Raw genomic sequence first — 26162 nt, forward strand, 5'->3', positions numbered from 1 at the left:
CTGCCACTTCGTCAGCTGCAACTAAGAGCTTTGGACATGAACCTCAATGTGCACTCAAACACTCATGACATGTATGTAAAACATACAAATGCAGCACAAAGGAGCCACCCTCAGCCATGGTAACACATCTGGATTTAACTTTATCCATCATATGGTCAAACAAAATGAAAGCAAAACGTTTTTACAACAGCAAGAAATAATAATCCCCTAATCTAGAGCCAACACAAAAGCACCAGTGAGAAACCCATGGGGTGCCTAAGGTGCCTTATGCTTACGTTTACAGGTGCTACGTCTTGGTGCCGCCCCATTGCTCGGAGTGGCTTCTGAGACAGCCTGCTGACTCTGCTGTCCTGTTGGCCTCGATGACCTTGGTGGCCGTCCTCTGGCCCGTGGAGCCTGTGCTGGCCCCGCCTGGGAGGGATCTGCCAGGTCCACAGCTGGCATTTCCCCAGTCGTCGCAGCCTCACCCGATGAAGTGGTCACGGAGAGAGGGGCGGAACAACAGTTGCCCTCATTCAGAGCGCCGTGAAAGGAGCCCGCAGATATGACAGGCAGCTGCTCCGCCGACGTGAGGTCGTCCTGGACCTCCCTGCTCACCCTGAATGGATGGGCAACGAGCTGGGAATCTTGAAGCCCACACCATCTCCCACATTGGCAATGACCAGCTGTGGCCACTGGCACTGTGAGGTCCGAGTGTATCCCCAGGAGAAGCTGCTTGTTCTCTTGGAAGCCCCTCTCCACGAGAGTCACCACTCTCTCCTTGGAGGAAGCTTAACGCTCTGACATGAGGCTCATGGCATCACTCATGCTCTGCGTGGACTCCTCCATCACGGACACCAAGTGAAGCAGAGCCTCATGCAACACTACCAGATGCTCCCGCACACCCTGCCACATTTCCTGCAGCTGTTGCGTCACGGACGACTCCAGAGGCACATCATCACGCCCTGACTCAGCATGTGCCTGGTCCCCTGCAGTCCTCCGGCTGCTGGCGCTATCGGCACTCTCTGTCTCTGCCGTCTCCTCCAGCGATTGTGAAGTGCCCTCTCCACTGTGCCCTGGGACACTAGCCGATGTTGCAATTCCCACCGATGTGCTGGTATCAGCCCTGGTGCCTGCCTCGCAGAAATGGTGTGACGCAGGTGACAGTTCAGGGCCCTCAATTTTGAGAGGGGGCGTCTGCAATCGATCCTGGTCACCAGCCTCTGATGATGCTGAAAATAACAACAAGGACAGTGGATCAGTTAGCGTCCACACAGTGACATACTTGATCCCTTTCCCCCAGGCTCATTATGCGCTCCGCCTTCCAGAACCTATGGAGACGAATATTGGTGGGGTGGCAAATAGTCAGGAGGAGGCCCAAACATTACAGGCGGTTACAGACGGGCTGGTCAGATGACCTAAGGAATGCCAAATGGAATGTTATGTGAATAAGCGTGAGGTGATGCACTTGGTCAGGAGAAACAAGGTACAGGAATACACGAGGAATGGTAGGACTGTGAAAAGAAAGGAGGATCAGAGGAACCTTGCTGGGCATGTCGACAGGCCCGTTAAGGTAGCGGGACAGGTACATAAGGCGTTTTAGAAGGTAAATGCCATACTTGCCTTTATTAGCCGAGGAATAGAATGTGGGAACAGGGAGGTCATTTTGCAAGTGCAGAAAACACTGCCGAGGCCACAGCTGTAGTCCTGCATGCAGTTGTGATCAGCGCTTCACAGGAGGGATGTGATTGGAGTGGAGAGGGTGCAGAGGTCGCTGAGCAGGATGCATGCTGGGCTGGAGAGTTGGAGTTATGAGGACACATAGCATAGACTGGGGATATTTGCCCTGGAGCAGAGGAGATTGAGGGGTGACATTATTGAACTTTATAACATTATGAGGGGCATAGATAGGGTCGACAGAAAGGAACTTTTCCCTTTGGCGGAGGGATGAGTAACCTGGTGTCTTTGACTTAAGGTAAGGGGCATGAGGTTGACAGGTGAGGTGATGAGGAACTTTTGCACACAGTAATGTGGGACGCACTGGCTGAAAGGGTGGTGGACGCAGAAACCCTCCTAACGTGTAATAAGTATTTGGATGTGCAGCTGCGATGCCATGGCATACAAGGCCATGGGGATAGTGGTCAGAAATGGGATGAGGCGACTTTGGAAGGTGCTTGACACGTGCATCTTCGAAGGGCCAAGGGACCTTTGTCTATGATCCTCACCTCTGACTCTATCAGTCTGTGAATGAGCAATGTTGCTACAATAACGATTCAAACAATCATCAGTGCTTTGGATGGTGGAAAGACAGAGCAGAGCACTGTGGACCTTAAATACTTGGCTGCTCCACCCCAGCCTCACCGATACCTGTGGACCTGGGCGCATGGTGCCTTTCAAGCTCCAGGGCCTCCTGCTCGAAACGGCTCAAAATTAGCAACTGGGCCTGGCCCCCTCCAGTCCGCAAACGCTCAGAAAAATTGTGAGCATTTTTCTCCTGAAAAACAGAGAAGACCATTCATTGCGGCTAATCGCACATGTATTCTGCAAGCGCACGCCGCACCCCAACCACAGTTGCCCATATCAGACCTCCAGTGCCTCCTCTCCCCGCTACTGCTGATCAGTCACAAAAATATAGTATGACTGCTCCCAATGGCCACCTTGGACACATCCTGTGTCCATCACTTTAAGAAACACACGTTCTTAGCTCCCATGGCAAGGAGGCGCAACTAGGTTCGGCGTCAAGGGCAGCAGATGGCTCTTGGCCTCGAGACCTTGAGGCACCCCTTCCACAATCTCATCACCGTGAATAGGACATGTGTTGGAGTTCTGAGTAGGTGCCTAGCTGCATCTCCTGCAGGTTGCCCCCAGACTAGTCATGTGCGACTAAGAGCAACACATGGTGCGGTGGAGAACCCATCTCCTCGTGAACCACTGAGGCTGATGTAAGCATGGTCACTATCTGCTTTCCCACCCAGCGTACGAGAAATGCCCAACATGATTCAATGCAGTCACGACAGTAAGACTTGGAGGGGGGAGGGGGGGAGGGGGAGGGGGAGGGGTGGGGGCCTCAAAGTCTAAGGCTACCTGCTGGGTTAAATGCCCAACACCAACATGGTACTCACCCTTCCAGAGCGCAACAAATCGTTGAAGCGCTTACGGCATTGGATCCAGGTGCACTGCACCACGTCGCGGGAGCTCACCACCTCCGCCACCTCCTCCCAGGCACGCTTCGTCATGTGGGGGGGGCCTCTTCCTCCCATCCTGGGGAACCAGCACCTCCCGTCATGCTGCCACCTCCTTGAGAAGGGCAGCAAGGCAATCATCAGAAAAGCGAGGGGCACGTTGGCCCCTGCTAGCCTACCCTGCAGCCTGCCCTGCTCCTGGGCCACACCCTGCAGCCTGCCCTGCTCCTCTGCTCTTCCCTCCAGATTGCCCTGCTGAGCAGACCCCCTGCGGTTGGATCTGCAGCTGGCCATAGCGAACAGCCTACAGGAGGCTGTCAGGCCTCCTTTTAAACAGACTGCTGGCTAGCCATTGAACCTGGTGGTCTGTACATGCCCGCCACAACCTTCACACTCCCGTTCTCCACGGGAATCGGAAATGCGTTAAGGCCCGCCTGCGCAAAATGGCGGTGCGGATCCGATCGCGGGTGGTGATCTGGTCCGCGTCAGCACCTGCTCCGCCTGTCCGCCAAACGGAAAATTTTGGCCCATATGTAGCTGAAGGATTAATCCGCTGCTTCAAAACTTGGATCCTTGTGTTTGGGTCTGCATTAAGAAATTTTGAGTGCCTTTTTAACGCATTAGTTTACTGCCTTAAATAAGAAAAATTGCAGTATTCTTTGCCCAGGTTTTTAAATAAAATGAATAAATCGCTGATATTCTTGACTTGGAAAAAATAAGCACATTTATATGTCTGTTGTACTTTTTAAGGGATTCCAACATCATTAGTATTTGGAACAATGGGAAAGGCATTCCAGTAGTGGAGCACAAAGTAGAAAAAGTGTTTGTACCTGCTTTGATTTTTGGGCAGCTGTTAACCTCAAGTAACTATGACGATGAAGAAAAGAAAGTCACAGGTGAGACAAGAGTGTACCATTACATTGTATCATGAAAATATTTTTTCAACCATTGAGAGATTTGATGCCTATAGTTTTATTGAAGGACAACTGTTATCGTTTGGATTTTGCAGGTGGAAGAAATGGCTATGGTGCTAAACTCTGCAACATATTCAGCACCAAGTTTACAGTTGAAACTGCCTGCAAGGAATATAAAAACAGTTTTAAACAGGTTAGTCACAATTTATAGGCCACATCTATTATGTAGAGATGGAACTAAGAATACCATTTTCCCAATTTAGAAACTGGAGAGAAAGTGTGTGTGTTCTTTCATTCATGTACAAATTGTCCATCGCCTGCTTTATTCTCCCTTTATCCACCCCCACACTCCATACACGGCACTTTCACATTCTCTCTTTCTCACTTAAGTGCTTCTCTTGCTTGTTCACACCCCCATTCTCTTGCTTGCTCGCACCTCCATTGTCTTGCTTGCTGGCGGCCCCATTCTCTTGCTCGCTGGTGGCCCCATTCTCGTCCCCTTCCTTTTGCTTGCTGTCCTGCTCCCCCTTCTCTTGCTCCCTGGCACTTTCTCTCTCTTGCTCCCTTGTCCCCCTCTTTCTCTTGCTCATCCCTGTTCATTCGCCCTCCCATTTTGCTCGCCCACCCCTCCCTCCTGTTTTGCTTATTCCCTTGTTTAAATGCGATTCAGTTATTAGAAAACCACCATGGAAAAATATGGATAAGACGTTTTCTCCTGCCTAAGTTGCAGTTATGTTACTATGTTGTGAAGAACTGTATCTTCAGCAAGTTAAATATGAAAGCAACAGTCCTAAAATGAGTACTGGCTGAGCATCCTACATCCTGGGGTAGAGGTTTCTTCAAAATGCATGCAACCTATTTAGGCATAAACCTATGTGATCTCAGGATATGCAGCCAATAAGTGGCATCCAACACCAGTTCAAAATGGATAATTAAGGTCAGAGTATGAAAATGTCTTCTACACAAGTTTTTGCCTCTTCTGAAGCAGCCATCTTGGCAATGTATTGATCCTGATTGATGCCAACCTAAATGTGAAATAAGCAGAAGTAACTTTAACTACTTTACCCTCTGATCAGCATCTTTCTTATGAAAGAAAATATAAGTGCTGATGTAGAAATCACCTTTTAGGAGATTTATTTTGACCTCAATGGGACTTCCCAGTATCACAGTATCTTTACAGTGCAGAAGGAGGCCATTTGGCCCATCGAGTCTGCACTGGCTCTCTGAAGGAGCATCCCATCTAGTCCCATTCCCCTGCCTTATTCCCATAACCTTGCCCATTCTCTCTTTTCAGGTAGCAATCCAATTCCCTTTTGAATACCTCGATCGAACCTGCCTCCACCACCCTTTCAGGAAGTTTGTCCCAGACTCCAGCCACCCTCTAGGTGAAAAATTTTTTCCTCACATCACATTTACTCCTTTTGCCAATTATTTTGAATCTGTGCCCTCTAGTTCTTGATGTTCTCTTCAATGGGGAAGTTTAAAAGGGTTAGTTAGTTACACTTCCGGATTATAATCATGTGTCAACCAGTTCTTGAAACTTGTTTTATAATAAATTAAGCATTCTGAGTTTTTTGAAAGAAGCCTGGTCAGAGCTTCTCACTATTTACTCAATCCTTATCCCTCAGGATCTTGAATACCTTTATCAAGTCTCCTCTCAGCCTTCTTTTCTCCAAGAAAAACAGTCCCAGCCTCTCCAATCTATCCCCAAAGCTACAGTTCTTCATCCAGGAATCATACTTCTGAATCTCCTCTGAACTCTCTCCAATGCCTTCACATCTTCCCTCAAGTATGGCGCCCAGAGCTGGACACAGTACTCCAGATGAGGCCTAACTAGTGTCTCATACAAGATCAACATGACCTCCTTACTCTTGTACTCAATGCCCTTATTAATAAAACCTTTTAGTATATTTCAAATGGCTGCCATAGTTGTACAGCTTTGACTATAGGACCAAATCACTAAGCACCAATCCTTGCATCTGCACTGACACCAATATTGCCAGAAACATGAGGCTGATATCCTGGTTTTGTGCTGTGCTACTGATGAAACCTGATTTAAGTCTTGGGTCAAACACTTTTTTTCAAAGAATAAAGGATAACTTTTATAATGGGTAATCATAACATTTGAGTAGAAAATAAATAGATAAAGTTACTGCATGTGGCATGAAGGAATCAGATTTTTGGAGCTCCTTGTATTTACATAATTGAAGAAATAGATTTGGTTTAAACTCAATGTTTCTCTGTTTTGTGGCAGATATATCTATTTGTTCTCTTGTGACTATTGCTGAGTTAAAATTCTTTTGCATCACTCTTAATAGCTTTATCACCTGAAGATTTGAGCCTTTTCTTGCAATAGCAAGTGGAATTAACTGCATGTAGGAATCAGTTCTTAGAAAATACTCTAAATACTTTTGACTAATTTGATTTTTATGACTTGTACTAACTCATTCTTGCATGGCCTTTGAAAGCAGGTTTTGTATCAGCTTTATTTTAAAAAATGAAAACTTTTGTGCTTTTACCCAGATTCAGAAATTCATTTTTACTTGTGTGTTATGACCGGGAAGAGAGGAGTGCATGAATTATCAAGCCCCACTGCTCCGCAGGCTGTATCATTAATATAAATGTTTAAATTTTCTCACCGAACTGGCCAATTGTTTACCTATACTTCTAGTACCCAGAAGAAAAGGGACTCTGACCAGGCTTCTTTCAAAAAACTCAATGCTTAATTTATTATAAAACAAGTTTCAAGAACTGGTTGACACACGATTATAATCTGGAAGTGTAACTAACTAACCTTTTTAAACTTCCCCAACACACACACACACACACACACCCACATACACAGATGGACAAAAGACACACAGGTAGTCTCTGCAGAGTCGGGCGAGTGGAAAAAAACTTTCTTAAAGAAAAAGAATAAAGTTCATGGAGGTTCAATGCTGTCAATCTGAAGTTCCCTTGGGCCCAGTAGATATCGGGAAGTTCACCAACAGTGCGTCAGCATGGAGGAGAGTATAGCTGGACCAATTCTTCCTGTCTCAGTTAGCAAGTCCAAAATCATGCAGACAAACCACACTCAGAAGAGGATAGCCGAGAACCACGCAAAGCAGAGAGGAAGCTCGCTAGCCAGGGTAGCTTTCTGTTTTCAACCTTGCACCAACAAAACTGAAAGCAAAACCAAAGTTCAAACTTAAGGTTTTTTCCTCTGCCATGTGATTGCCTTTTTGTCTTCTAGTTTTTCATTAATTAAAGTGCCTTGCAGTTCAAAACAAACAAACAGCTCCTTCTCAAGTACTGTATAGCTTAGGTGATTTCTTGGAAGAGGCCTGCCTGTTGACAGTTCCGTGGTGAACTTATGACCCTTTTTAAAAAAAACTCTTGGGTAGTCTCCAATGTCCAAATAATGCAATGTCCTTCCATATTTTAAAAAGAAAAATCCAGTTTAACGAGATATGATTCTAACAATTGTTTAATTCACTTGGAGTGACCAGGCCTTTTATTGTGTATACCGGCAACCTTCATAGTTTTACTGTCTTTAGTTTAGAATAAAGACTCTTGGGATCTTTGAGTATTAAACTTGTGTCATTGTTTATTATTTTTAAACTACAATTCTTTTCTCAATGTCTTTGTTAGTTCGTCAATGTCTATGAAAAGCATTTGAAAAGTAGGATTACACTTTCTGTAGATGAGCAAAGTTCTGCCTACAGCGAATGTGTAAAATTTTTTCTCCCCTCTCTTTCCCTTGCTTCACCCAAAGTAAATGCACATTGTAACATTGTTGTATTGAGAATTATTGTATTACTCTTGATTCCATTAAAAAAAAGCACCCTGGACTTGCATTTATATGGCACCTTTCACAACCTCAGGATATCCCAAAGCATTTTACAGCCATTTAAACACTTTTGAAATGTAGTCACTGTTATAATGTAGGAAAAGTAGCAGCCAATTTATGCATAACAGAATTCCACAAAAAACGGTTGATAATCACAGGATAATCTGCTTTGGTGATGTTGGTTGAGGAATATTGGTCAGGAGGCCTCCCTTGCTGTTCTTCAGTATAGTGCTGTGAAATCTTTTACAGTCACCAGAGAGAGTAGACAGGACCTCTGTTTAATGTTCCATCTGAAAGACAGCACCTCTGACACTGTAGAACTCCCCCTTTACTACACTAGAGTGTCAACTTAGTTTTGTGTGTTCAAGTCTTTAGAGTGGGACTTGAACCCATAGGACTCAGGAGCAAGAGTGCTACCACTGAGCAAAGGCTGACATCTTGATTTGAATGTTTGCTCCCAGGCTGTGTTTAGCACTGCAGTTTTCAAAGTTTTCACGGTCTCTGGGCCTCTTGGAAACATAAACACACTCCTCAGGCCGTCCTAATTTTCTCTCAACTATCCAAAAGAAAGCTGAAAATGTTCCTGCTTATACAGTAACAGAGATATAACGTGCTCTGAAGCCTATAAATTTAGTAAAAATAATATAGAATACAGACTTTAAAACACTATTTGTGGCATGCAGCACATTCAACCCTGGGCAAAAATCTGATTTGCTCGCAAGACCCAGTTTGTAAACTTGTACACTAACTAGGAATTCTAAAATTGAAAACCATGTAATGAGGGATGATTGAAAAATACTACCTCGTAGAATCATTATTTTAGAACAGTAATTCTCAAAGTGTGGTGGTCTGTGAGGGTCCTCCAGATGGTTAGTGGACTGGTCCAAAACGCAAATCACTGAAGCTGGTCCTCAGCGAGAAAGGTTTGATGGACCTTTGATTCCATGTACGGTTCAGTATCCTGTACTTGCCACCGTAGTTCTGAAGCACTTGGTGCCATTTCCAACAACATATAACCATGAGAGTAGATTTTCAATGCTTGCACTTGTTGGGCTGAAAACAAAGAAGCGGAACTAGCTGAACATGGAATCTGACATGAGTCTGAAGCTCTCCAGCTTAGAACCAGACATCACCTCATTGAAAGCAGCACCATTCTTCCCATTAATTCTGATATTTTTTGCTATGGCAAGCAGAAGGTGGGGTGGGACCTGTAGATGCCTAAGTGGTCTGTGGATGAAAAATTTTGAGAGCCACTGATATAGAATTTTCCAGCTCAAACAGTTTGTCCAATCCTTAGTAGTGTTTTTTCCCTACAGACCACCTGGTCTAATTCTCTCCTGCTTGCTCCATATACTCTATAATATTCCTTTTTCTCAAGGAACTGTCTTAATTCCTGTTTTAAAAATACTTGTGGACATGCTTCAACAGTGGCTTGTAACAGAGCATCCCATGTTCTAATCACCTATTATATAAAGATTTTTTAAATAAGCTTCCTCTTAATTCTCCCTTTATTATTCTAAGCATGTATCTTAGTACAGTGCAACTACTGAAATTATTTTGATGCTTTTTATATAATCTTCACAATCTTGGAGATCTTTATTGGGTCCTGAATTTTCTTGCCTCCAGTTTTAAAAAAAAAAACTCTTAATTTCTTGAGAGTCTCTTGATACGATCCCCATCAGGACCGATAACTTTTAAAAAAAGATTTGAATTCCCAGTGACTAACTCAAAGGATCACACAACAAGGTTTCACATTTTAAGACTTTTACTGTAACAAACACACTAAAAGCAACATGAACTAATACAGTAAATTGCAGAAAATATATCCCCCTCTTAACTCCCTAACACAACTGAAAGCCCCACACTGCATTTATACGTTAAACCACACTCTGCAGAATGGTGTTCTTTACAGGACACAATCCAAAGTTACTCCCGAATATAAAACTAATATAGAAGACTATGACATCGGTGAGGAAGGAATTTACACGGACTGTAAAAAGGTGAGAGGATTTTGAGGGCAAATAGATATTATTAGACCCAATATATGAATCATCATAAACCAGTGAAATGACCGGGCTAACACAAGATTTGTAGAGTGAACCATCAGAAGTTGGAACTGGAGATCGATGTAATCCCAGGCAACATTAACATGTAGTAGAGATGAGTATTGTGAGAAGATAAGGAAATGAAGATAGTGGATGGATTAAGGATAGAAAAATAACAGCTAAAAATAAGAAAGTGTGTGCAGCTACCCAAACAAATCTTCATTTACTGACACCAGACTCTGCCTATCAATGCGGAAGGAAGTGAAATGCCGGAAGGAAGTGAAATGCCAGAAGGAAGAGACAGCTAGAAAAGAAGGTTTGGAGTGAAACAGAATTTGTAAATCACAAAGATTGCACTTGTAAGGGGTTCTTTGTTAGGAATGTGATAGCTGCATACCTAGGTCACAGCAATACTTAACGAAGAAAGACTAGAAGGGTTAACTGAACGGGACAGGAAGCAATGGTAGTTGGGTATGTAAGGGTAGATGACATGGGGCAACATTTTAAACAGCCTTTGAAAGACTTCATGAAAATTGCCTCTAGATTCTCAATATATGGTATGCATAGTGATGTACTGCACTGTACTTTAGTGTTTGGGAAAGGAGGAAAGTTAAATAACTTTATGTAGATAAGTGGTTGGCATGGTGTGGGAATAATACTGCTTTCATAAATTACTGGGAACACTTTCAGAATTTAAAGGACTGGTACAGGACTAAGTAGGAAGAAAATAACTTAAAGAACATTGAGGCAGCAATTGAGAATCATTTAAATTAGATGCATGGGAGGGGGTGGGGTGAGGTGAGGGAGGAGGTGTGGATAGTACAATCCCAGGTAAGACCATTAGCAGAGAACAAGTTAATCAGCAAGTGAGAACATCTTTTTAAACATAATAATGTCACGGATGCAGGATAAATGCATTCCAAGAATAAAGAAGCTCATGAAATAAATGTGACCTTAAATGCCTTAGCAAACAAATTAAATGAAGTACGGATGGAAAAATGCCTCTACAAATTTTGTTTGGGGAAAGGGGAAGCGGTTCAAAGGATCTTACAGCACAGAAAGAAATGATTCAACTCAGCATGCCTGTGACTCTTCCAGTCTTCTGGCCAGCCTCCCACCTTGCACCCTTTGTAAACGTGAGCTCGTCCAAAACTCTGTTACCTGAATTCTACCTTGCTCCATGTTCCATTCACCCATTGCCCTTGTGGTCACTGACCTGCATTGAATCCCAGTTCAACAACACGTTGATTTTAAAATTCTTTGTTTTCAAATCCTTCTGTAGCTTCATCCCTCCCCATCTTATAGGTTACAAACCTCCTGCAACCCTTAGATCTCTGTGCTCATCCAGCTCTGGCCTCTTTTATATGTCGGATTTCAATTTTTCCGCCATTGGCAGCAGTGCATTTAGCTCAAGATGCGGACTTCTCTTCTTAAACCTCTCTGGCTAAGAGGCTCCTTCAAGATCTACCTTTTTGACCAAGCTTGAAACTGAGGATGAATGTAAAAGTAAATATTTGATTACTTCCTCCCAATATTCATGAAGAAATATGTGAACAGCGTGCCCTCCCCTAATAGAGAGAACCAAAAAAAGCAGTGATGGATATAATGAATGAAAGCCCTAGACAAGGATAGTATTTATCATATAGTGCTAAGAGAGACTAGGGAGGAGATTTGTGATTCACTGACTATCATTATGAGGGAGTTTGTATACAGCTGTGAGCTATCTGTTGATTGGAAACAGGCTAATATGGTATCTGTGCTCAAAATGAGAAACAAAACAGATACAGACAACTACAAAACCCATTAGTTTTCCAGCCCATGTAAAATGATCCAATTGATTATCAGAACGAATCTTAGTAATAACAGTGACCACTCAGTCAGAAGAAGAATATCCTATGAGACCAATTTCCTTAAAGACTTTGAGGAAGTGATAGTTTAAGTGGTCAGTGGTAAGCCCGATGATGTGCACCTAAACTTCCAAAAAATTAATCACGAGTGTCAAATGTGTTAATTATGAGGAAAGACAGGAGAATATGAGCTTTTCAGTCAAGAAATTGAGTGTCTAAGAATTGATTCTACAGAGAATATAAGATAATTAAAGAGATGGAAAAAAATAAGCCTTTTTGCTTAAAGGTGAATCGTTTTTGAGATGTCAAGAAAACACGGAGCCAAATTTAGGATTGGTATCAGAAAATTCATCATTAAATACCTGTATCAATGTATGACCCAGCAAGAATACAGGAGGTTGAAACTATGGAAATATGTTAAACATTTGGACTTCAGGATCCTTCTGAGTAGATGAACAAAGAAGGGTCAAATGACCTTTTTCATTTTCAATGTTTTCAATCTTTCTTTGAATACTATCCTTCACTAACGCTTCTGCAAGGAACTCACACATTTCTATAGTCTGAATATCCACCTCTTCTATCAAAACTGAGCCACAGTATCAATCTTTCACTCTCCACTGCCATCTTGCCCTTCTTTTCAGCAGTTTCTACCTCAACCCCAACAATGAATGCTTTTACCATTAATGTGCCCATAATAAGTCTCTTACTTTGGCCATTAATTTTTTTTACTTCTTTTGTACTTCTGATTCTTTCTGATTTTTTTTTTGTGCAGCTGACAGTTATCTCTAATTTATCTAATTTATTTTTAAATAATAAATACCTTTAGTTCTATGTGACATCTAATCATCCCATGTATCCATGGAGCCCAAATTTTAATTTTATTCATTCACGGTATAGTGTCACTGGCAAGGTCAGCATTTATTACCCATCCCCAATTGACCTTCAGAAAGTGGTATTCAGCTGCCATCTTGAACTGCAGTCCATGTGGTGAAAATACTCTGAGTGTTGTTTGAGATAGTGTTCCAGGATTTTGATCTAGTGACAATGAAGGCATAACAATATGTTTCAAGTTGGGATGGTTTGGGACTTGGAAGTCAGCATGGAGGGTTGGTGTTTCCATGTACTTTCTACCCTTGTCTTTCTACGCGGTAGAGGTTAAGAGTTTGTGGGATGTTGTTGAAGCAACCTTGGCAAGCTACTGCAGTCCATCTCCTAGATGGTACACGCTGCAGCCACAATGCACCAGTGGTGGAGGGAGTGAATGTTTGAGATGGTATCAGTCAAGAAGGCTGTTTTGTCCTGGATGGTGTTGAACTCCTAGAGTGTCGTAAGAACTGCACACATCAAGGCAGTTGGGGAATATTTCACATTTCTGACGTGCCTTGTAGGTGGTGAAAAGGCTTTGTGATGTATGTAGGTGAACTCGCACCTCCCCTCTACAGCCCTAACTCTGTGGTTCACTCTGAACCTGTCCGGGTGGGGAAATGGTCAAGCCTCATAACTCTTATTTTTAATACTTTATTGTAATATTGATAAACTTACAAACATCAGTACCCTGCTGTCCTCAATTTACATCAGTACTTAAAAATACTGTTTACCATCATAACTTACAAACACCAGCACTCTGCCACCTTAAGTTAAATAAGCACTTTGCTTACAAACATTTTTTCCATATCTTCTGAGCTGCACTCATGCTATTACATATTGAAGAGTTGCTGCTCTTTTTAGATTTCTTTAGCTTAGTTGTGCCACAGTATCTTTACAGTGTGGAAGGAGGCTATTCGGCCCATGGAGTCTGCATTGACTCTCTGAAGGAGCATTCCACTTCCCACTCCCCTGCCATATCCCCATAACCTTGCACATTCTCTCTTTTCAGGCAGCAATCCAATTCCCTTTTGAATACCCTGATCGAACCTGCCTCGACCACTCTTTCAGGAAGTTTGTTCCAGACTCCAGCCACCCCCTGGGTGAACAAACTTTTCCTCACATCACATTAACTTCTTTTGCCAATTATTTTGAATCCCCTTATTATACTTGTCTTCTGAGAACACATCTTTTAAAAAAACTACAAAGCTCACACGCATGACAGTGATTACCACAAGCCCCTCCCACTTTTGATTGTACCTTTCATATTGCAACAATCTGGCATCCAGGGTTTATGAATAGTCTTAATATATGAAGGTGTTTCAATGGGGAAGATTGTGGCTTATCGCATCATCAAGTTTCACTCTAATGAAATGGTTCTTTGAGATAAGCATTTCCAAGGAATGGAAACCACATCTTGATGCAGCAAATCATTTTGCTCATGCTCAGGCAGCTCATGGAATAAAAGGGACAGCAACAACATGGATACAAGATTGGCTGAGTTGACAGGAAACAGAGAGTAATGGCTAATAGATGTTTTTCAGGCTGGAGGAAAGTTTGTAGTGGAGTTCCCCGGGGGTTGATATCGGGACCCTTGCTTTTCCTGACATATTTTAGTGACCTAGACCTTGGCATACAGGGAATAATTTCAAAATTTGTGGATGATACAAAACTTGGAAGCATTGTAAGCAGTGAGGAGGAAAGCGTAGAGCTTCAAAAGGACATAGACAATTTGGTGGAATGGGTGGATAGGTGGCAGATCAAGTTCAATGTAGAGAAATGTAAGGTGATACATTTTGGTAGGAAGGGCTTATAGAGACAGTATAAAATAAAAGGCACAAATCTAAAGGGGGTGTAGGAGCAGAGGGACCTGGGTGTATATGTACATAAGTCATTAAAAGTGGCAGGACAGGTTGAGGGAGCAGTTATTAAAACATAGAGTATCCCAGGCTTTATAAATAGGGGCATAGAGTCCAAGAGCAAGGAGGTTATGTTGAGCTTGAAAAGACACTAGTTAGACCTCAGCTGGAGTACTGCCTACAGTTCTGGCACCACACTTTAGGAAGGATGTGAAAGCATTGGAGAGTGTGCAGAAGAGGTTTTTGAGAATGATTCCAGGGATGAGAAACTTCAGTTATGAAGATAGAATGGAGAAGTTGGGACTCTCTTCCTTGGAGAAAGGAAGGCTGAGAGGAGATTTGATGCAAGAATTCAAAATCATGAGGGACCTGGACATGGTAGATAGGGATTGGCACAAGGATTGAGAACCAGAGGGCACAGATTTAAGGTAATTGGCAAAAGAAGCGAAAGCGATATGAGAAAAAACTTTTTCACACAGTTAGTGGTTAGGGTCTGGATTGCGTTGCCTGAGAGTATAGTGGAGGCAGGTTCAATCGAGGCATTCAAGAGGGAATTAGATGATTAGTTGAAAAGAAGCAATATGCAGAGTTACGGGGAGAAGGCAGGAGAATGGCAGTAGGTGAAATGCTCATTTGGAGAGCTGGTGTAGAAACGATGGGCCGAATGGTCACCTCCTGCACTGTAACAATGCCGTGATTCCGTGATTTAACTGGATTGATACATATCTGTTGTGTGGTCTGATGACCTGTGACATTTGTTGACTATATTCAAGAAGTCACTTATTGTGTTTGTGTCAGGTTTTCAAGGTTTTTTTTTCAGGTCCAGTTCCAAGGTTTTGTGGAATGCTGGGAGGCAAAGTTTGGCCAATTTCTGAAAATTGTCCATTACAGACTGCCTTTTTGAAGTACTTTCTTTTGGGCTTTTAAATGTTGGATTCTTTTGAGTTGAATGGGTTCCTGCTGCAGGACTCAGCCCTAACTGACTGATGTTCTGACTCCTCAAAGTATCAGTCAATTTTAAACCAACTTCTTGTGTTCTTGCTGAGCCAAAACCTCATTCATTAATTTTTGCTGTAGGCTTTTAAATGTTGGCTTCTTTCACATTAAATGTGTTTTTGGCGAAGGACTGTCTACAGTGGGGTGGCTATTTGCTGCAGATTACCCAACTTCTGACCTGCTTTTATAGCCATAGTATTTATTTGAATGGTCCAGTTAAGTTCCTTACTGATGATGATCCCAGGATATTGGTGAGGATTTCAATGATGGTAATGCCATTGAATGTCAAGGGCACGTGATTGGACTCTCTTGTTCGTGATAATCATTGCCTGGTGCTTGTCTGGTGTGAGTGTCATGTGCTAATTAAGAGCCCAAGCCCATTGCTGTATGCACGCATAGACCACTTCATTACCTAAGGAGCTGGGAATGGAACTGAGCCTACAATCATCAACGAATGTTACCACTGAGTTAATGATGGAAGTGAAGTCATTGATGAAGCAGCTGAAGATGGTTGGGCCTAAGTCACTGACCTGAGAACTACTGCAGTGATGTTCTGTGTCTGAGATGATTGGGATCTAGCAATCACAACCATCTTTCCTTTGTGTTAGTTATGACTCCTAATAGAGACTTTCCTGCTTAATTCCCATTGGCTTCAATTTTACTAGGACTCTGATCCCATGCTAGGTCCCAAACTGGGCATCATTAAGCATGTTTGGCACACTGCAGTCACACTTTGGAGTTTTTATGCTCAATGAATAAAGGCTGATTTTACCCGTGTGTCACCCATTTTATCCCTTTTCATGCTGATTCTATCAATATAAAAATGCAAGCTAAAAATAACCATGGACATAATGTAAATTTTTGTCACTGTATCATTTTCATCTCTTGTTTAGACATTTCCTATTGCCGATTTAACTGTTTCCTTTATTTCCATTCAACCTGTACCAATGTTTTTATAGCATTTAGGACTGATACTGTAAAAGACTGTTTATTTTAAGATTGAATCCTTTATTTGCACTAATGTTGTGTGGCTCCTTTTATAATTATGCCATTACACATGGGTGAAAGATCATCCATAATTGCTATCCTGTAAACAAAAACGTGCAAAATGACTTTGCAAACTTGTTAGAAGGGAATAACCTATGTAAAATGAAAGCAACAATATTTGTTAAGGTTATACCTAAGCCATGAATGAAATGGAATTTAACAAAACTTCAAAATATTTATGTTTCTCTCAAACAGACATGGACAAACAATATGAACAAATCATCTGAATCAAAGATTAAATACTTTGATGGTGATGATTATACATGTATTACATTCCAACCTGATCTGTCAAAATTCAAGATGGAAAAACTGGATAAAGATATAGTGGCACTCATGACACGAAGAGCTTACGATGTCGCTGGGTCATGTAAAGGAGTTAAAGTCATGTTCAATGGAAAGAAATTGCCAGTAAGTTTTTTTTTAGTATACTGGTTTAAATTACTTGTAGGATGTTTAGAGGTAATCAGTACATCAGGTATATTAGCATTCTGCTTCCAACTAAATTATCTAAATTTTTAAATTAAGTTTTTGCCAGCTGTTCAAATTACCTTCAATTTTTATTAATTTTTTAAAAATTTTAAAAATTTGCTTAATTTGCACCCTGAAGATCTCGGCTACGGAATCTACTTGTATCATTTAAGGTGTGCAAGAGTGGGTTGGGATGACTAGCTTTTATTGTTTCCAGCTGGTGAAGTGCCTGTGCTAGATACTCAACTGCAACTTTCTGGCTGAAATACTAATTGAGCAGAAGAGATTACATTTCTGAACCTATGACTTATCAGGGGGTGGTGCTTTCAGCATGCTGTGTTGTTCTAAGTTTGTCTCTTTGGAGCTGTTACGTGATGTTGAAGGAAATTGTTTCCATAGAGGGGAAAAATGCCATAGCTGATCTTCATTGTGTGCAGACCAATCATGGGAGTCGTATTGAAGACCATAGAGAGGATACATCTCAAACTGTTTAGCCCTCCAGTTAGGGGACAGGTGATGATGACAATGGGGCAAAGAACATTAATAAAACATGTTTAAAATTTAACTTTTCTGAGCTAGATTTTGTTGAATGCTAGATTTCAAAACCAGTATTAAAATGAATCTTTTCCTCCTTGTTAGCAAAAGTAATTATTTAAATTATTAGCGTATCTCCTGTGGAGTTCCTTAAAGGCAAACATTGTCTCCACCTTGGCTGTTTCTATTGCCATTATGTTGCTGCTACTTACTGTTTTTCTCTCTAGCTGTTTGTTTTGCTTTTTCCTTTTCTGCTGTCTTTTCCTTTTTGGGTGTAAATTGCAACATAATGGGGAAGAGAATGCAAGTCATGGGGCATTGGGCAGGGAGATAAAACATGAACAGGTTGGGAAATGAAAGATGAACAAGTTGCAGGTTGGTCAGAGGAATTCTAGTGGTGGGGTTAGAGTGCAGGACATCACTGGAATGTAATGTAGAAGGGATGAAGCTCTAATCCTGTATATCCAGTTCTGCAGTTCTACACCCTGGGCAGAATTTAATATTCAGCGTGTGGGTGTGCGCCCGACACACTGGAACGTAAAATGACATGCGATGACGTCAGGCGTATGTCCCGACATCACTGTGCACTGTCGCGATATTTGGCTAGGTGGGCGCGCTTTGAGGACGGAGGCGCGCCCACCATTAATTAACAGGCCAGTTAAGACCCTTGAGGCACCAATTGTCTGTGATTTTATGCAGCCCGTGTGATTTTCAGGGCGTTGCACAGACGCAACGGGCAGGCGGGAAGACCACATTTTCAAAAACCTCATCCACGGGCTGGATAAGCGTGGTGAATGGGCTCGCTAATGCAAGTTGTTTGTACTTTAGCTTATAAGTTGCTGCTGCTTGTTTGTGTGAACAGGACAACTTCATTTCCCTTCAGAGCTGCTTTGACAGAAATAAGAGGCTTCAGTTCAAGACTCTGGAGGAGTCATACCACTTGGGGCCTTCCAGGTATCAGACAGCCTTCCCTTACCCTGGGAATGGGGATTGTGGAGGCACCTGCCCTGAGGAGGAAGAAAGGGCCAGAGGGGGAGGAGGCCAGGTGTCCCTTTTCAGCCTCTAGAGGAGCGACCTGTGGGAGGACAGGCACAGCTCCAAGGTGGAACGGGCTGCAGAAGATGCCACTATCCTGCTGCCAGGGTTTACAGTCTGTCTGTAAATATGTCTGAGGTGCAGTGCCGAAGGAGGCTCCGCCTCTCAAGGGAGACCGTGACCTCCATCTGTCAGATGATTGGCCCTGAGATCAGCTCCAACAGTGTGGATGGACACCCCATGCCAGTGGCGCTGAAGGTCACATTGGCCCTCAACTTCTCTGCCTCCGGCCCTTTCCAGAGGTTGGTGGATGATCTTTGTGGAGTCTCCCAATCAGCTGTCCACAGCTGTGTCAAGCTGGTGACAGGCGCTCTGTGCATTAACTTTCACTCTACTGCACGGACAAGACCAACCAGACAGAGTGAGCCAGAGGCTTTGCCATGATTGCTGGGTTCCCCCACATCCAGGGTGCATTTATACGGCAGCGAGATACTCGTCAGAAAAACATGGGACTGACTTCTCCGCCAACCTGCTCTCCTGCCTGCCTTGTTCAGCACTGAGGTACTCCGTATCGAGGTTCCTCTGGGTTGCTGGCAGCCTTCGCATGGCTGCCGTGGCCACTTTTGAATTGGCCGCCAGGTCGCCATTGGACCCGGTGGACATTGAGCTCCCGCCCCCGCCTGCCCCTTCTCGCTGATGCCGCTGTCATGTATTACGCTGGGCGGGCCCTAATTGGTCCGCCCGCCTAAAATGGCGGGCGTGGAGCCAATCGCAGGCAGCGGTCGGGTTCCCAGCCACTCCTGCTGAGTCCACCCGATGAATGTAAAATCCTGGCCCTTGTCTAGCCTCCCTTCTCATCCACCACAGCATTCCAAATGCTGCTGTGCCCTTCTCTAACATGCTTCACTGATATTGTGTTCTATCCAATCACTATCTCCTCATCATATACTTGTTCCCAATCATTGCTTCCTCTCCTGCTTATCGCCGTGGTCTGATTCCTGTCATTGCTTTTCTTCCCTGTCCCCTTATAGTTGGTAAATAGACAGCATTTTATAATAAAAGTATTGGTTGCCCAGCTCAGGTGATGAAATTTGATATATTACCTTCGTAACAGGATTCTCTTTGTGAAATTTTCTAAGGACTGCAATGGTTTGGGTGCAGACAGGCCTACCACAGCCGATGAAGATACTGAATGGTGGGAAATAAGTGGGGCGTGAGTGAAACTTGAATGACCTATAATGCCACACATGAAGGGGAAATAAAGTGATGGCTTGTTTTGCCCCAAAATTATATTTGCTTTCTTCTATATTCAACATGTGTCACCAGTAATCACACGTCTTAAGTGTAGTTTAGGATAATCTAGTCAGTGAGTGAGGAGTTAATTATACAAAATAATATTTTTACCAGCCTTTGAAAATAAATGTGTGAAGTAGAAAAATGATTTACTCCCCATTGCTGGCATTCTTCACCTCGAGTATAGAAATTAGCAAAAAAAAACATCTTTTTAAATCAAACAACATTTTCCCAAGATTGGTTAAAAAGTTGACGTACCCACCTATTTTTCACTACCTTGGACTGTTAAAATATCTCCATGTAGATTCATACTCCATTATTTGTAATACAGTCAAATTAACAACTTCAACCTGAATGAAATAGGATGGATGACATTTACTAAGACAAGGGTGATGAGATGTTGATTCTTGCCATGACAGAGTCACTGCTAGGAATTTCTTTGTCAAATAGAAACCAGCAAACCTGATACCCATTTTCAAAGAGGGTAACAAATAATTACAATTCAGTCAGCTTCACATTCATAGCTAGTAAAATAATAGTATCTATTATTGGTAATATTTATGATTGATTCCATGATCATAACCCAGTAAATGACAATGGACACATTCAGAAAAGGAGACTTTGCCTTCCCAACCAACCTCTTTGACTGTGTTTTGAAAAGGTGACATCCAGAACAGATTGTTTAAAAGCCCTACAATGTGGTGTATCTAGTTTTAAAAGAAAGACTTGCATTTATACCTCATCTTTCTTGATCTGATCACTGGATGTCTCAAAGCCCTTTACAGTCAAATAATTACTTTTGAAGTGTAGTAACTGTTGTAATGTAGGAAATGTGGTAGCTAATTTGCATACAGCAAGCTCCCACAAACAGTAATGAGAAAATGACCAGATAATCTGTTTTTGTGATGTTGATTGAGGAATAAATATTGGCAGGACACCAGGATAACTCACCTGTCCTTGTTCGAAATAGTGCCATGGGATCTTCTGCGTCCACCTGAAGAGCAGAATGTTTAATATTTCATCCAAAAGATTTTCCGGGAAGTTCTTTGATAGAATTCAGACTGCTGTTTAACGTTAAGGGCATTTCTTAGACGTAAAGCAGCGGGAATTTAAAGTTAAACTTGAGAATTGATAAGAAATTAGCTGGTGGTAAGAAGCAATGTGTGCTTGTTCGGGAGTGAAGTTCAAATGGGAGTGCTCCCCAGTGGATTGTTCTAGCCATTGATATTTAAATTCCTACTTTTATCCGATTTACATTAACAACTTGAGTTCAGAATCTCGATGCAAATTCATGAAATTTGCCGATGATATCAAACTAGGGATACTGTATCAGTTGAATCTGAAGAGACAGCTTTTAAAATATACAATGAATTTCCTGACTATGTGTGAACGAAATAGTGGCTATTGACATTTGATTGATGAGTGTACACTGTAGCTCAGAAATAAATGGGCAGCTGAAATACTCTTTGAACGATGTTGAAAAATCTGTAGGGATATTAATAGACAATGCACTAAATAGCTCAATGATATGAAGTAGCAAACAAGCAAATATAATCCAGAATTTAAAGCAGAATGTAAATCAAAAGAAGTTGTGCTTAAACTGTTCAATGCCTTGCTGAACTGTGCTTGCAGTACAGTGTCTGTTTGTTGGTTAGTGCCACAGTGGGGGAAGACGTTAAAGACAGGAAGAACAATCCATTTCATGAGAAAAGCTACAGAAATCTGGGCTTTTCAACCTTGAAAGAAAGTGACAGATGACTCCCTAGTGATGTGTAAGGTGTTGAATATTCAAAAGAAGGTAAATCCAGAACTCCAAATTAAAATGCAGAAGAGATAGGGAAGTTGGCTTCAAGCTCGTGAAAGGCAGATTTTGGAATGGTTACAAGAGGTTACACATTAAGTGGACTCTAGAAATATTTAGTAAGCACTTGGATGCTGTTTTGCTGGAAGAACTCTGGATACTATCTAGAAGCATAAGCTAAGAATGGCTGAAAGACTCCTGTCCATGTTTATCTTGTGAAAAATTAGAATAAACTTTGACTGGAATTCTCCGTGCCCTCTGGCATCGGGCGTGTTCTGTGGCATGAGCAGACAATATGGCGAGAAGGCCAAAAATCGGTTTCACGATGTCATGAAATCAGCTTGCGATCGTCCGCTCAGCCCGTCGATGGCGGGCCGCGTTCCCCACCATCGGATGTCGGGAACCTCATTGTAATACATTAGCATATTATAAGGCCATCCTGCCAGACTCATTAACCCCCCCCAACCCCAAGCCCCTTGCTGGATTGTCCGCCCAGTCGGCAGGAAAACACGCCGACGTCTTTCGCAACAGCATACATAACGTGTGCACTTGGCGGGCTGCTCTTCACTTGGGACTTCAAGGTTTGTTTGCCTACTTTGCATCGGTCAGCACTCGCAGTCATCAGCGCCAGGTCTTACAGTCAGCACCACCACTTTTAGGGGAATCATGGCAGGTCTGTAGTTACCAGATCAGCCATATGTGGGTGGCTTTTCAACGGCTGCAGGGCTAGTTCCTGCATGGGGAGGGGGGAGAAGTGGCCTCAGGAAGGGAAGAGGCTGCAGGACTAGCACTGTACTGCGGAAGGAGGGTATCCCAGGGTGTGTGCGCTGGCACATGTTGATCTGTGCAAATGGCCTCAAGATGGTGAGAGCTGAAGAGGCAGTCTCCAGAGGAGATGAGGCCAGATGGACATGTGAGGGTATGTGTGTGAGAATGGGTGGGTATGTGTGTGAGAATGAGTGGTGATGTATCTTGAGCTGTCAGTGAGTGAGATGCCAGTGAATGTGTGATGGGCTTGAGTGTGTGAGTTTAGAGTGATGAGATGGTTGCACGGTCAACCTCTACTGTATTTGATAGTCAACCTGTTCTTTGCAGCATTGGCACTGATCACCACTGCCATCGCCTACCAAGTCAGAGTGGTAATGTTGCTGCCCCTCCTGAGTCTAGAGCGGGGGTAGAGGACATCACAGTGGGTCTCCAGAGTGTCCAAAAGGCGCTCGAGCGTTGCAGTCTTCTTGCCTTTGGGGGCCATGTCTTTTTTGCTGCAGTCCTAGGCTGGAAGCACTGAACATGGCTATACTTTAAACGTGGTGCCTGGCGTGATGAAGCGGCGAGGTGATGGCATGGCAGGTGAATCAGAGCCCGCCCGCCATCCAACGGCATGTATCCCAGGAATGTATAATTAATGTGGCGGATTTGGGATGATACAGCGTGAAAAGCCACCATTGAGGCTGACGGCTAAAATGTCGTTTTTCCCGCCTGCTACTGCACTTAGTGCAAATCTGGGATGATTCTGTCCTTTATGTTTTTCACATCAGGTTATGGAGTACTCCACTCAGTATCAACCCTGCCCCAGCATCACCCTCCTATCACAAAGCATATTCACTCAAAACTTTAGCTCAAGAAATTAATGGTTACAAAAAAATATACATTTTTGGTGTGGGGCTGTTTTCATTCAAGCTGAAAGTGAATTAAAAATTACAACAAGCTTCAAAAAATGAGATGCAGGAAGGAAAAGGAATAGTGGATTGGAGGTTAGGAAAAGCAACTAATGGTGTAATTGTATAATGTATGGTTTGATTTTGACTTCATGTTTTATTCTTTGCCTGATAGATAAATGGGTTCCGGAGCTATGTTGATCTTTATGTGAAAGATAAATTGGATGAAACTGGTATTGCACTGAAGGTGGTTCATGAAGCTGTGAATGATCGTTGGGAAGTGTGCCTGACCATGAGCGAGAAAGGCTTCCAGCAAGTCAGCTTTGTGAATAGCATTGCTACTACAAAGGTTGGTATTTGAAAACTAGTGCACTTTTGTGAGTTACCCATGCATTCAACCATTGCTTTTTGAAAGTACAAGAAACTTTGTTCATGTACTTATTTTTCTTTGCATATTAGAATTATTAAATTTCTGAATTTAATGAAGATCTTACTTTCATAGGGTGGTAGACATGCTGATTATGTGGTTGATCAGATTGTTAGTAAACTGATTGAAGTTGTGAAAAAGAAGAACAAAGCTGGAGTATCAGTGAAACCTTTTCAGGTTAGTTGTTAACAGAATTGTACCTAAGACTTTGTATCAAAAAATCATGTCATTAATTTGAGGAAAAAGATAAATATTTAGTATTCTCCTTTTACATAGGTAAAAAATCATATATGGGTCTTTGTCAACTGCCTGATTGAAAACCCATCATTTGATTCTCAAACAAAAGAAAATATGACTCTTCAACCTAAGAACTTTGGGTCCAAGTGCATCCTTTCTGAAAGATTCTTCAAAGCGGTTAGTATTTCAATTTTAATGCATCAATATCTTCAGTGTTATATTAGTAATTTGCTTATTGTCATGAGGCGGAATTTTACGCCAGTGGGATTTTATGGTCCCGCCAAAGTCAGTAGACTTTTGAACGGCTCCGCCGTGATGGGGCCATAAAATTCCACCTGTGGGGTTGATTTTAACCCACAAGAACGGGTGGGTTTGGTTTTGGGTGGCAGGTTAACATATTAAACTGAAACAGGAAACTGTCAACTCCTGGTTTTAAGAGAGGCAGGATGGGTGGTAGACCTATCTGTTCTTGGGAAGCAGATCGGTCATTGAAACTTTTTAAGGAGGCTGTGTGCTTCGATTTTTATTGTAGCTCTGTTTTTAACCTGTGATCAGGTTTCTTGGGTATTGGAAACTCAGCAGGCAAAAGGAGATGAAAAGGGCTGGATCCATTGGGACAAGTTCTCTTACTCAGTACTTGTGGGCAGGAGGAGAGGGAGTGTTTCCTCCTGGCCCAACAAGCAAACCTCATTTAAATCCCCTCACTATCTCCAAAATCTCACCCCACATCAACTCTCCCGCACCTCTACCCTCGCAATCACCAACACTTGATCTTCCCTGACACGTCACCTCGGCTCCACTGAGTCCCCTTTCCACACGATCTCTGATTATCCCTCTATCCACCCTTTGCGCTGTGAACTTCCCAACCTTTCCAACTATGGTCTACTTACTACTGGCACTTCTCCACAAATCCTATGATCTGTACCCCCAACAACTATGCAACTTAACTGATCCTCAGCTGCAGCTCTTTCTGTAGAACTGTTCCATCTTCCAATCCACTCCCAGTGAATTTCAGGGCCTTTTCCTAACTTGATATTTTTAAAAACAAAAGGATTATTCTAATTATGTGATAGTGATCTATTGAAAAGAGATTATTAACGTGTCACGGAAGTATGACAAAGGATCATTTAGACTAGCTGCTTTGTTCTACAAATGTGGGCCTTTTTTCAGGAACTCATCAGTTTATCCCCTGCTTTTGTTGGCAAATCAATATTTTTATTCTATTCCATATTTCTCTACTTTGTTGAATTTAGCTTCCTTTTGAATGCATTTGAAAGTTGTCATCAGCCAGGAATACTAAGTGCATAAGAAAAGTCAAGAGTGGAGAAAGGCTCCACCTGTCTTTCATAAAAGAACATTGGCTCCATGTTTCTTTTTGTACCTGAAAAACTAACTTTTTTTGCCCCTGGTATTTTCATGTTACCCAAAGCTTGTATTTCTTTGTTTTCCTGACTTGGATGAGGCACATAGGAATAGTTTGGATCTCTTTTATTGCCTGGGATTGGGCAGTTGAAATAACAATGCAGCATTTTTCACCCCATTCTCACTGAAGTTTGGGACTGGAGGCCCCTGCTTGAAACAAAGAAATTTGCTTTTTAAAATTAGGTTCGTATAACGTCAGTTGGAGTCCATGGCCAGAATTTTACGTTCAGCATGCGGGCGAGCGCCCGACACACCTGAGCGTAATATGATGCGCGATATTTCATTTGGCGGGCACCTGCTGGAGTTAGCTGCGCTCCCGCCGATAGTTGCTAATGGCCTTAATAGTCCTTTCAAGGTAATTCATTTGAAATTTATGCTGCCCGTCGAACCTAACAGTTGGCAGTCTTTGCATTTTTTAGGAAACCTCATCCACGAAAGGGATGGGGTTTCCTAAAGCTAATACACATTAAATAAAAACCTCATTTTGAAATTAAAAAGATGTCCTAGCTCATGTGACACCTTTTTGTTAAATTTTTATTGTCTTTATTAATTTTTTTAAAAAGTGCCTCAATCTCCCTGAGGCATCTCCGTGCTTCAGGGAGATTGAAGCGCTCTTTGGCGCGCACGCGCAAACTGCGCGGCAGGCCTGCTCTCCCTCCTCTCCCTGCCTGCACAGGGTAGTGCTGAGTGCTGCCGCTTGTGATCCATGTAGGGCGGGCCTT

General features: G+C 42.7%; 1 protein-coding gene across 2 annotated transcripts in view; it reads left to right on the forward strand.

Moving 5' to 3' along the window:
• LOC144678944 (DNA topoisomerase 2-beta-like) overlaps positions 1-26162 on the forward strand; it is a 245225-nt gene that overhangs the window by 78380 nt on the left and 140683 nt on the right. For both annotated transcript variants that reach the window (XM_078539057.1, XM_078539056.1), the window contains 6 exons: positions 3912-4057; positions 4171-4268; positions 16761-16973; positions 23530-23703; positions 23857-23958; positions 24058-24195. In XM_078539057.1, coding sequence (XP_078395183.1) covers positions 3912-4057; positions 4171-4268; positions 16761-16973; positions 23530-23703; positions 23857-23958; positions 24058-24195 — 871 coding nt within the window. The remainder of the gene's footprint in view (positions 1-3911; positions 4058-4170; positions 4269-16760; positions 16974-23529; positions 23704-23856; positions 23959-24057; positions 24196-26162) is intronic.

This window comes from Cetorhinus maximus, chromosome 3 (genome assembly GCF_964194155.1).
Source record: "Cetorhinus maximus chromosome 3, sCetMax3.hap1.1, whole genome shotgun sequence".
Classification (NCBI taxonomy): Eukaryota; Metazoa; Chordata; class Chondrichthyes; order Lamniformes; family Cetorhinidae; genus Cetorhinus; species Cetorhinus maximus.